General features: G+C 30.1%; 2 protein-coding genes across 2 annotated transcripts; both read left to right on the top strand.

Annotated features, from left to right (window-relative positions):
* The first annotated feature begins 1,598 nt into the window (after positions 1-1,598).
* On the top strand, positions 1,599-2,650 carry LOC119603866 (endocuticle structural protein SgAbd-6-like). The gene is made up of 2 exons (XM_037956093.1): positions 1,599-2,260; positions 2,330-2,650. The coding sequence occupies exons 1-2, from the start codon at positions 2,067-2,069 to the stop codon at positions 2,526-2,528; spliced, it is 393 nt and encodes a 130-aa protein (XP_037812021.1). The 5' UTR covers positions 1,599-2,066; the 3' UTR covers positions 2,529-2,650.
* A 7,979-nt stretch (positions 2,651-10,629) lies between these two features.
* Positions 10,630-11,210, top strand: LOC119603869 (endocuticle structural glycoprotein SgAbd-5). Its single transcript, XM_037956096.1, has 2 exons — positions 10,630-10,850; positions 10,916-11,210. The coding sequence occupies exons 1-2, from the start codon at positions 10,690-10,692 to the stop codon at positions 11,094-11,096; spliced, it is 342 nt and encodes a 113-aa protein (XP_037812024.1). The 5' UTR covers positions 10,630-10,689; the 3' UTR covers positions 11,097-11,210.
* Positions 11,211-12,185: the final 975 nt, after the last annotated feature.

Here is a 12,185-nt window from a genome sequence, read left to right as displayed (position 1 = left end):
CTAGACTATAGACTAGACTATAGACTAGACTATAGACTAGACTATAGACTAGACTTAGACTAGACTATAGACTAGACTATAGACTAGACTATAGACTAGACTATAGACTAGACTATAGACTAGACTATAGACTAGACTATAGACTAGACTATAGACTAGAACTATAGACTAGACTATAGACTAGACTATAGACTAGACTATAGACTAGACTATAGACTAGACTATAGACTAGACTATAGACTAGACTATAGACTAGACTATAGACGAGACTATAGACTAGACTATAGAACTAGACTATAGACTAGACTATAGACTAGACTATAGACTGAGACTATAGACATAGACTAATATATACTAGACTATAGACTAGACTATAGACTAGGACATAGATAGACTAGACTAGACTATAGACTAGACTAGAACTATAGACTAGACTAGACATAGACTAGACTATAGACTAGACTATAGACTAGACTATAGACTAGACTATAGACTAGACTATAGACTAGACTATAGACTAGACTATAGACTAGACTATAGACTTGACTATAGACTAGACTATACTAGACTATAGACTAACTATAGACTAGACTATAGACTAGACTATAGACTAGACTATAGACTAGACTATAGACTAGACTATAGACTAGACCTATAGACTACACTATAGACTAGACTATAGACTAGACTATAGACTAAACTATAGACTACACTATAGACTACGACTATAGACTAGACTATAGACTAGACTATAGACTAGACTATAGACTACACTATAGACTAGCACTATAGACTAGACTATAGACTAGACTATAGACTACACTATAGACTACACTATAGACTAGACTATAGACTAGACTATAGACTAGACTATAGACTAGACTATAGACTAACTATAGACTAGACTATAGACTAGACTATAGACTAGACTATAGACTAGACTATAGACTAGACTATAGACTAGACTATAGACTAGACTATAGACTAGACTATAGACTAGACTATAGACTAGACTATAGACTAGACTATAGACTAGACTATAGACTAGACTATAGACTAGACTATAGACTAGACTATAGACTAGACTATAGACTAGACTATAGACTAGACTATAGACTAGACTATAGACTAGACTATAGACTAGACTATAGACTAGACTATAGACTAGACTATAGACTAGACTATAGACTAGACTAGACTAGACTATAGACTACTAGACTAGACCATAGACTAGACTATAGACTAGACTATAGACTAGACTATAGACTAGACTATAGACTAGACTAGAAAGTCATTTGTCTATGATTGTAAGTAAGTTGCTTAAAAGTAATGCAGAGTTTTTGCTGGTTTATTTGTATAAACTCAGCTAATATTATTAAGAATATTATAATATTCAAAATCATTCGTTGGTTATACTTCCCCACTTATAATCAATTTAGCTGCAGTTACCGCACTGACATTTATTAACTTATGCATGTATTTGATTTAAATGTTTCCCAAATTGGATCATTATACCGGTTAGAATATAACATTTCACTTCATTTATTTGAAGTGCAGTCAACATTCTAAATTGACTGACTGTTATTATTTGAAAAAAACAAACTTTCTTGCTTCATTTAACGGTCATTATTATTCAAGGAAAGAAGCTAAAATTTATTCTGTTGGCAAAATACAAATGAAAAAATAGAAGCCGCAAAAAAGTGATAAGAATTTTGTATAAAACTGGTCTAATTAAGTGGATACAACAACTATCGGTTGCTAGATTCGTGGTACTTTTTTTTACGTATGCTAAAGAAAAATTCTTTCTTACGGCTTACGTCGTCAGTCTTACGATTTACGCAAGTGGTAGATAGTGTGTTGTTTTTGTCTATAAAAACCCTTAAGCACGTCATTTAAAACCATAATAAAATAAAATCCATAGTTTTGTTTGAAAAAAAAAGTTTTAAAGAAATAAGAAACAAATAAAAAGTATATTTAATACACCATTACCGATTATTGTTCCTTACTTCTATTTTAAACCAAGAAGTACAACATTCATTTTGTGTTCAATTTAAACTGTTAGAATTATGAGATTCTTTAATAAAACTATTGGCATAATTCTAACATGTTTAAATCTCATAATATTGCACCTTGCTGGCTGTACGGCCGCACCACTAGACACAGTGGAGTCAACAAAAAGCCAACAGCAACCAACTGCCGATATGGTGAATACACTTAAATATGAGAATTCCAATATTGGTATTGATGGTTATGATTTTGCGTAAGTTTTTTTTTTCTCTTTTTTTTATTAAAATCATAAAATTATTATTTAACTTTTATTTAACTAAAGTTTTGAAACAAGCGATGGTGTGTTGCGTAAGGAAACGGCCACTGTTAAGAATATCGGCACTCAGGATGAGGCTATTTCTGTGGAGGGTACCGTTAGTTGGGTTGGTCCCGATGGTGTTCAGTATACTTTGAATTATTTGGCCGATGAAAATGGTTTCCAACCCGAGGGTAAACATTTACCGGTTGGTCCCGAAAGTTAATTTAGTAAAATGTTATTTGTTAATATTATATTATTTGTTACGTATTGAATTATCTGTGAATTTCTAGTCTGTATTATGTTGTTATGTTGAACGAAATATAAAGAAAATATTTTTGTAAAGAATTTTTCGTAATGGACTTATTTTAAAATAATAGATTCTCGAATGATTATTTTTGTAATACCCTGCAAAAGTTGAGACTACTTCTAATACGCGTGAAAAGATTATTTCTCAAAAAACATACGGGTTTCAACATTGAGATGCCCTAGCGTTTTGCATTAATCGAAACAAATAGTAGTCAGACGGGGTATGATCTGAACTTTGTAAAGATCGCCTAAATAGTTTTCAAAATGTGGTCGAACGTGACCTAGCGTTCTGCATTAATCGATACAAATAGTAGTCAGACGGGATATGATCTGAACTTTGTAAAGATCGCCTAAATAGTTTTCAAAATGTGGTCGAGCGTGACCTTGATAAAATATTACAGGTCTGGTCGCCTATTTCCAGAGTTAATCGTCTTATTCTCATATTCTACGAAGTAATCCCAAAACTATTGGAGTCCACAACATGGACCTACATATGTAATGCTGGGTATGAACAATGTTGATTCCAAAAAACTAAAGGTAATCCATGTCTGCATTACAAAGGATTACTAAACGGATCATGTACTCTAATAATGTTTACAGGGGAATAGTTTTGGGATTACTTCTTAGAATATGAGAATAGGATGATAAACGCTAGAAATAGGCGACCAGACAACTACTCGTAATATTTCATCCAGAGCAAGCTCGACCACATTTTGAAAACTATTTAGACGATCTTTATAAAGTTCAGATCCTACCCGTCTAACTACTATTTGTTTCGATTAATGCAGAACGCTCGGTACCACCGTAAAGTAGTTAGCAGTGCTGTAGTTTGTACCAAGATCATGGGTTCAATTCCTACCATAGACTATGTAAAAGAAGTACACAACAAGGCCAATAGCAACATCCTTCATCAACCTTACTTACTAATATTGAACAGAATATATGGAAATGGTTTGATTAGTTCTTGTTCTTAAAAATGTGTGGGTAATTGGATCTTTATTACTAGACGCGATAGTTTTATGGGAGTCCTATCAGGGAATCGTAGAGATATAATCTACTACTGGGAATAAGAAAAAACTGAAATTTAATAACTTAATTAAATTATTGTGTTACACCTTTCTCTAATTTCAAAAATAGAAAGTAAGTATATGAATATATAAAAATATTACCCGAAAAATTCATGCATGATTGATGTTTGAACTCTATACTTTGCCGTTAACCAATTTACAATAAAATACCACCCTAATTCAAAAATACATGCACATCATAAATTACATAAAACCTAATAATACAATATAATTCAATCTGATTTCAACAAGCAGCTATGATAAATGATGTTTATGCCACCACCTCTGAAGCAAAAAAAAAAAAAAAAAAAAACAACCTAGAGGTGTTTAAACAATAAATGATAAATAAAAGAGTAAAAACAAACAAAAAAATTAAAATAAAATTGGCAAAAATTGCATAATCGCCAACTACAAATTGCCACCTACAAAACTGAAGTACAAACAAATTAACAACACACTTAAAGAAACGCACTTACAGACAGACGGACGGACGCACGTTAGTTTCTAAAGTATCTATTGTATTAGTTGTGTTTATTTCTGAAATTTAAAAATATAATAATACAACCAATAAATCATTAGTTGAAATACTTCAAAAACCAAAAAAAAAAAAACGTCAAATCACAAAAATAATAAAAACAAAAATCTCAAAAATTTTGTCTGTTAATCATGTCTGATGTATGACTTGAATGACCGAGAAAACTTCCCTATAAAACTATGACGAATGATAAAATAAATTATTAGGTATTAGTAAATAGATGAAAATAGCCCTGCAGTGTTAATGGTATTAGGGACTTTAAGTAAAAAGAATGTAATTCAACGAGTATCTATTAAATCCCTTTACATTTACTTTTCCCTTTTGGCATCGTTGTTAATAAAGATCCCAAAAAAGCTGTCTGTGACTATAACTCCCTAACAACGGCCATTATTCACTATAAATTTCACTACTCCCTCGCTATGCAAAAACTGTTAATACATGCTCTTGTCATGGTAACTATCGACTGTCAAGATCTTAGAAATTTGCGTATGGGTTGGCTCCCAGTACTGCAGGGGTATATTTAACATAATTAAGGCATGTAAATAAACATGCTTAAACATAAACACAAGCTTATAATAAGCAACAAAATAAATAAAATTATTTTTAAATACAATACTATTAGTAGTACTGATTTAACTATACATTAAAATACTACACATATATATTTACGATTAGCTTAAAGGCTAAAATAACTTTATTGGATTAATAGAGTAAAAACGATTATAATCTGTACCCTGTTCAAGTTTTTAATAAAACATAATACTCATACTCATGTTACGTTTTCCACTTTAGGAAGTACCCAATAGTTCGAAAAAGAGTCAATAGACGTCATACAATAACACAAAAAGAAAAATAAAAGAAATAACTGCCCAAATCTGGGGATTTTATCCTAGCTATAGCATTTTTTGTTGGGAACGCCTATTTTTTGAATGGGAGGAGCTCCAAAGGTTAATAAATTACAGTTTAATCGCTTAATAAAGATTTCCTAAATAGCTGCAAAGACTATCTTCTCTAAATATGTCCAAAACGGTTTCCTTTTGCAACAGTCGACCTTGACCGGGCGCTCTTTAGAATAAATTCACAGCAAAGCAGGTATTCGATATAATCCAGAGAAAGCAATACTTGCGAAAAGTGAATTAAATCTGCAAATTTCTTTATTATTGCTTTCTGATCATTTTTGGGGAGTTATTTCATGACGCCGAGTCAATAAACAAGCAAGAGACAGTTATTTCCTATAATGTCTAACCACTTATTTGACACTTCGGTTATTCATCACCAATGTACCCTTCGTAATCGAGTACGAAGAAAGTTATCACTTTACTGTACCGTTTTGCTGCAGCCGACCTTAGAATGAATTCATAGCAAAGCCGGTATTCGATATTACCCAGAGATAAAAACACTTTCGTCGGGATATAGGCCGGCTTTCCAAAATATTTCATAAACATATGACTCCCCATTTTATATGTGAAATAATGCCCAAAAAAGTAAATTAAATTCGCAAATTTCTTTATTATTGCTTTCTGATAATTTTTTGGGGAGTTATTTCATGACGCCGAGTCAATAAACACGCAAGAGACAGTCATTTCCTGTAATGTCTAACTACTTAGTTGACACTTCTGTTATTCATCACCAATTTACCCTTCGTAATCGAGTACGAAGAAAATTATCACTTTACTGTACCCTAGGTAAACGAGTGCGAAGACAGTTGTTACTTTATTGTATCCTACGTAAACTAGAGATGGTGTCGATGGTAACCGATAAATGCTTTTTTCAATGTATATTATTTCTTAAAAAGGAGGATCTTTGTATAGAAAGTAATCAAAATATCTCTTTCCTTTGAAATAAGGATGTGATCTAACATTAAGTTTTCAGTTCATTACTGATATTTTTGTATGTATCTAGGTCCCATGGGATACTACGTAAAGCAATGTACGATCCAAGTATTAATGGCGTTCATGGATTAGACAAAAGGATTACAACTAGAATATAATAAGCGGCACTGTTAGTGATTAATCCCATTATTTCACTAATTAGCCATTCAAATACTCGGTGCTGCAGAACCTGTATCCTGGTACTAAACATGTTAACCTCATAAATTGAAACAATTTTATTCAGAAACTAAGTGCCTCACTAAAAATTGTAGGGTATTATAGAATATACACATAAACATTTAAACAATTTATTAACATCCCAACTACCTTCCGCAGCAGCAGCCTCTAAATAGTGTTGGAGTAACAACATCACAGTCAGTAGAATACCGAATTTTTTTCTCTGTGTGTATATTTGTATTTCTAATAAAACTTAATAAAATTATGATTGATTTATGTATTATGTTTATACAGGTATGTCTAGATTATGTTAAAAATAAAAATAATGCATTATGGTGTTGTTGGTTGTTGTTGTTATTTGTTATTATTATCTATTTGTAGATATTGTAGTTTTATTGTGTAAGGTCATCAACACATTAAACACAAGTTTTTTTTAATTTTGTCTTAAGTGTGAGAAATTCGATTTTTTTTATTTATTTCTGAAATATGTAGATGATCGTTTTATTTTTACGCATTTAAATAAAATTTCGATTTTTTTAGAATTTTATTTTTTTTGTGCAATGTATAAATGAGTTGTTTTTTGTTGTTATTATTTGTATTTGAGAATTTAATTGGAATTTTTTTGTTAATATTTAAAGGTCGCAAAAAGTTGTTTGAAATTTAGCAGTGACATTTGTGGTTTATATATTTTTTTCTTCTCACAATTGTCAACGAAATATTCAAGGTTATTGCAATTTAACATTGAAATTTTTGCATTTTTTTAAAACCTCACCTATATACAAAAATACAATGTATGCGTTACTCATTTCCTTTATTCTCTAGAATCAAAAGTTTAAAGGTAAGACGAAGTTAGATTTAAAGATGATGAGCTTAAAGAGTTCGATGAAGCTTATAAATGGCTCGTTTTATTTTCTACAGGAAAGGGATATGAATGTAGTAAAGTTATGGAGACTGCATAAGTTATGTATTAGAAATTCTTATGGTTTGAAAGTGATTTCCGGCAGTGTAAAGCCTTAAGTAATTTGATAATCTATGTTTAAGGGCTGGCAAAATATTTTAAGGATACCATAAGAATGACGAAGGTCGGCATGGCCGATCATATCATACCCTACACCAGTGATTATGTTAAAAATTAGGATTAGTTTTTACCTTAAATCAGAAATATTTTGACAATTTTTGGACAAAGAAAGAGATGTTTTCCATGCTTATAACTAACTAACTAACTAACTAACTAACTAACTAACTACTAACTAACTAACTAACTAACTAACTAACTAACTAACTAACTAACTAACTAACTACTAACTAACTAACTAACTAACTAACTAACTAACTAACTAACTAACTAACTAACTAACTACTAACTAACTAACTAACTAACTAACTAACTAACTAACTACTACTAACTAACTAACTAACTAACTAACTAACTAACTAACTAACTAACTAACTAACTAACTAACTAACTAACTAACTAACTACTAACTAACTAACTACTAACTAACTAACTAACTAACTAACTAACTAACTAACTAACTAACTAACTAACTAACTAACTAACTACTAACTAACTAACTAACTACTAACTAACTAACTAACTAACTAACTAACTAACTAACTAACTAACTAACTAACTAACTAACTAACTACTAACTAACTAACTAACTAACTAACTACTAACTAACTAACTAACTAACTAACTAACTAACTAACTAACTAACTAACTAACTAACTACTAACTAACTAACTAACTAACTAACTAACTACTAACTAACTAACTAACTAACTAACTAACTAACTAACTAACTAACTAACTAACTAACTAACTAACTAACTAACTAACTAACTAACTAACTAACTAACTAACTAACTAACTAACTAACTAACTAACTAACTAACTAACTAACTAACTAACTAACTAACTAACTAACTAACTAACTAACTAACTAACTAACTAACTAACTACTAACTAACTAACTAACTAACTAACTAACTAACTAACTAACTAACTAACTAACTAACTAACTAACTAACTAACTAACTAACTAACTAACTAACTAACTAACTAACTAACTAACTAACTAACTAACTAACTAACTAACTAACTAACTAACTAACTAACTAACTAACTAACTAACTAACTAACTAACTAACTAACTAACTAACTAACTAACTAACTAACTAACTAACTAACTAACTAACTAACTAACTACTAACTAACTAACTAACTAACTAACTACTAACTAACTAACTAACTACTAACTAACTAACTAACTAACTAACTAACTAACTAACTAACTAACTAACTAACTAACTAACTAACTAACTAACTAACTAACTAACTAACTACTAACTACTAACTAACTAACTAACTAACTAACTACTAACTAACTAACTAACTAACTAACTAACTAACTAACTAACTAACTAACTAACTAACTAACTACTAACTAACTAACTAACTACTAACTAACTAACTAACTAACTAACTAACTAACTAACTAACTAACTAACTAACTAACTAACTAACTACTAACTAACTAACTAACTAACTAACTAACTAACTAACTAACTAACTAACTAACTAACTAACTAACTACTAACTAACTAACTAACTAACTAACTAACTAACTAACTAACTAACTAACTAACTAACTAACTAACTAACTAACTAACTAACTAACTAACTAACTAACTAACTAACTAACTAACTAACTAACTAACTAACTAACTAACTAACTACTAACTACTAACTAACTGACTGACTAACTATGTAACTAACGAACTAACTAACTAAGGATTCGCCTCAGATAGTAATTCTGAGTTAATTACTTCATACCTTAAGACAGGCGAGGATCCAGCTTAAACTTTTGGTAAATTTTGTTTTTTTACTTGTATTATTTTTTCTTATTTTGTATGAAAAAATTTCGGTATTAGGGGGGTAGTTTCTCTATTCCAACCGTGGATCCGCGACTGCCTTAAGATGAGTGTAGGTCCAATATTTTTGGGTATTACAGACATCTGCACAAACGCATATTACCATCCCCATTATAGTGGTGTAGGGTGTAAAAGGGTATTTAGAATTTCTGAACCACTGTGGGACAAATAGTGGACATCGCTAAATCGGTCCTAAAGTTAAGCTTAGCACATCGAAGGATTAGGGTCGTTCAATGAATTGTTTCCAGCTAAAAACATAATTTTGAAAAAATTTGTTTTATCGAAATTTTAAAAATTTACTTAAGGAATAAAGGGACATTTTTCAAATAATAAGTCCATCAATTTCCATAATTTCTACTTCAAATTATTTGGTTTTCGATAAGTAAACACTAATAATTCTTGAAGTTTAAAAAAATTTAATTTAAAAAGTTTTAAAACCTGTAACACAGAGCGTCAATAAATAATTGCAACTAAAATTATAAACCAACCGTATATATAGTTTTAAAAACGATTAATGACATAAGTCAACCAACACATGACATATGTAATTATAAACTGTCTCAAGTGGAGGAGAAGCAGAAGACCTTTATTTTTTTTTCTTTACCTGGATTTAAAACGACCTTTGTATGATTTTAAAAAAAGTTGTGGTAGTAAAATCACCTAGAGGTGACATAATCTTATAAACAGTTTGCAAAAGGTTTGGTTAAAACTTTTAATTTTTATTTTATTTCTTGGTATGATGATTTTTTTTGTATTATCGGTCATAAGCTGAAGATGATCTTGATTAAGATTAAAAAATTTTGGGGTGCAGTCGTTAAAGATGGCCACAGGCGAGTATGGAATGGAATGTTGTTGTCGTTAACATTATATCACCGGAAAAAAATATTGAATTCATAAAAAAAACTTGTACTCTTATTAAATAAGTTTCAGCTACTGGTACAAATTTGTAAATTTTTGTATGTTTTTTATTAATAAATCATTAAAATATCATTTTATTTATTACTTTGAAAATAATAATTACTTCAAAGAAAGCCGTTAATTGTATTTGTTTTCAACACCCTGTCAACGTACGTACATGCAATTAAAGATTTTAATTAATTTGTAATTAATAAATATTAAATTTTTTTACAATATTTTATAAATTTTAGATTAAACATTTGTTTTTTTTGTGGAGGCTGTTATTGTTTTTTTTTTTTTTTTTGTTGCTGATTTAATTGTGGGTTCATTTCGAAGAATTTCAGCAGGAGTTTAAAACATTGCTACATTGTTATCGATTTTTTTTAACTTTTTTACGACTATGATATTATTTTTAAAGATGAGGACATTGTTAAATTTAAGTGTTAATAAAAATAAATAATATTTTATTTTTGTTCAATTTAAAGAAATTTTTGACTATATAAACATGTTGTTGCAACTTTGGAAATCAGTCAAGTTTAAACATCTTGCATTCATATAACAAATTTAAGGATTTCTACTAAATTTCTTTTAAACATGAAATATCAATTGATAGTATTGGCCTGTTTAATTGCTGTGGTTTTGTCAGCTCCTCAGCATTCGGCTTCTCAGAATCCTGCTCCTCAGCAGGATGATACCCATGCCGAAACTTTACGCTTGGAAACAGAAAATAATGGTGTTGATAAATACAATTTTGCGTAAGTTGTTAAATGATTTTGCTATTTTCTTTAATTAATAAATTTCTGGATTTTTTAAAAATTAGTTATGAAACCAGCAATGGCATTGTTCGCTCTGAGGAAGGAGAACTGAAGACTACGGAGGATGGTGCTGCTATTATTGTTCATGGCACCACTTCTTGGACTGCTCCAGATGGCAAGAGATACGAAATGACTTTTACTGCCGATGAATTGGGTTATCATCCCACTTTCAAACTAGTCGCTTAATTTTGTTTGTTTGATATTTTTTGTTAAAATCAATTTAATTTTTTAGTAGCCTACAGTTGTGTTCAATTTGTTAATAGTTTATTTTTGTTTAAATAGTTTGTTTTCTTATTAATTTCAATTTTGCTTTAATACTCAATTTAACTTTAATAAATAAAGGTTTTAGAAGAAAATATTTTGTTTAATATCTTTGATCCAATCCTTCTTTTGGTCAAAAGTATCTTTCGACTAATTTTTGATCTATTAACTCAGTCTTTTCATTAGTCAATGTCTATGGACTAGTCTTTTCAATGGGATAGTCTATAGACTATAGTTCATACATGGACTTCTCTATGCAGTTGTTTATGGACTATTCTAAGGGCTAATCTGTTGACTAGATAACTGACTAGACTATTAACTAGTATGATAACTGGTAGATGGATTTAAATATGGATACGTCTATTATGCAGTACCTAAATAGATTCGTCTATTGATTAGTCCATGGAGCATGAACTATTCAATGGACAGGTCTATTCTATGGACTTTGTTATGGACTTATATACACAGAGGGAAAAGGAAATATACAACGCAACGTTGTCAACATTGCAACAATTCGTTGTCGAATCTAAAGTTTATACACATCCGATGTCTAAATGTTAACAAACGTGGTAAGCTCACTGTTGGCAACAGATTGTTTGTCTAAAGTGAGCTTACCATGTTTGTTAACATTTAGACAACGGATGTGTATAAAATTTAGATTTCGACAATAAATTGTTGCAATGTTGTCAACGTTGCGTTGTATATTTCCTTTTCCCTCTGTGTATATAAGTCCATAACAAAGTCCATAGAATAGACCTGTCCATTGAATAGTGTCAATTTGGTAGCAGGCGTGTATATTTCTTTTCCCTCTGTGTATGGATATCTCTATGGACCATTCTACAATCTATTGACAAGTTCGATGGATTAATCAATTGTCCAGTTAATATATTAATGTATGTAGTTTTCAGTCTTCTGAATAGTGTTTGATCTAGTCTATTGACTTTTCTAGTCAATAAACTAGTCTATGGATTAAACTTTGTCCAGTCTATGGAATAATCTATTGACTATTCGATG

Source organism: Lucilia sericata, unplaced genomic scaffold (genome assembly GCF_015586225.1).
Source record: "Lucilia sericata isolate MDLA Ls3-8-SP2 unplaced genomic scaffold, ASM1558622v1 Contig000344F_arrow, whole genome shotgun sequence".
Taxonomy (NCBI): Eukaryota; Metazoa; Arthropoda; class Insecta; order Diptera; family Calliphoridae; genus Lucilia; species Lucilia sericata.
This window is presented reverse-complemented; position numbering and strand designations above follow the sequence as displayed.

Bases quoted from the DNA above. Each gene is read 5' to 3' on its own strand.
- LOC119603866 (XM_037956093.1), top strand. From the start codon at position 2,067: ATGAGATTCTTTAATAAAACTATTGGCATAATTCTAACATGTTTAAAT. The intron at 2,261-2,329 runs GTAAGTTTTTTT...ATTTAACTAAAG, and splicing joins ATTGATGGTTATGATTTTGC to TTTTGAAACAAGCGATGGTG.
- LOC119603869 (XM_037956096.1), top strand. From the start codon at position 10,690: ATGAAATATCAATTGATAGTATTGGCCTGTTTAATTGCTGTGGTTTTG. The intron at 10,851-10,915 runs GTAAGTTGTTAA...TTTAAAAATTAG, and splicing joins GTTGATAAATACAATTTTGC to TTATGAAACCAGCAATGGCA.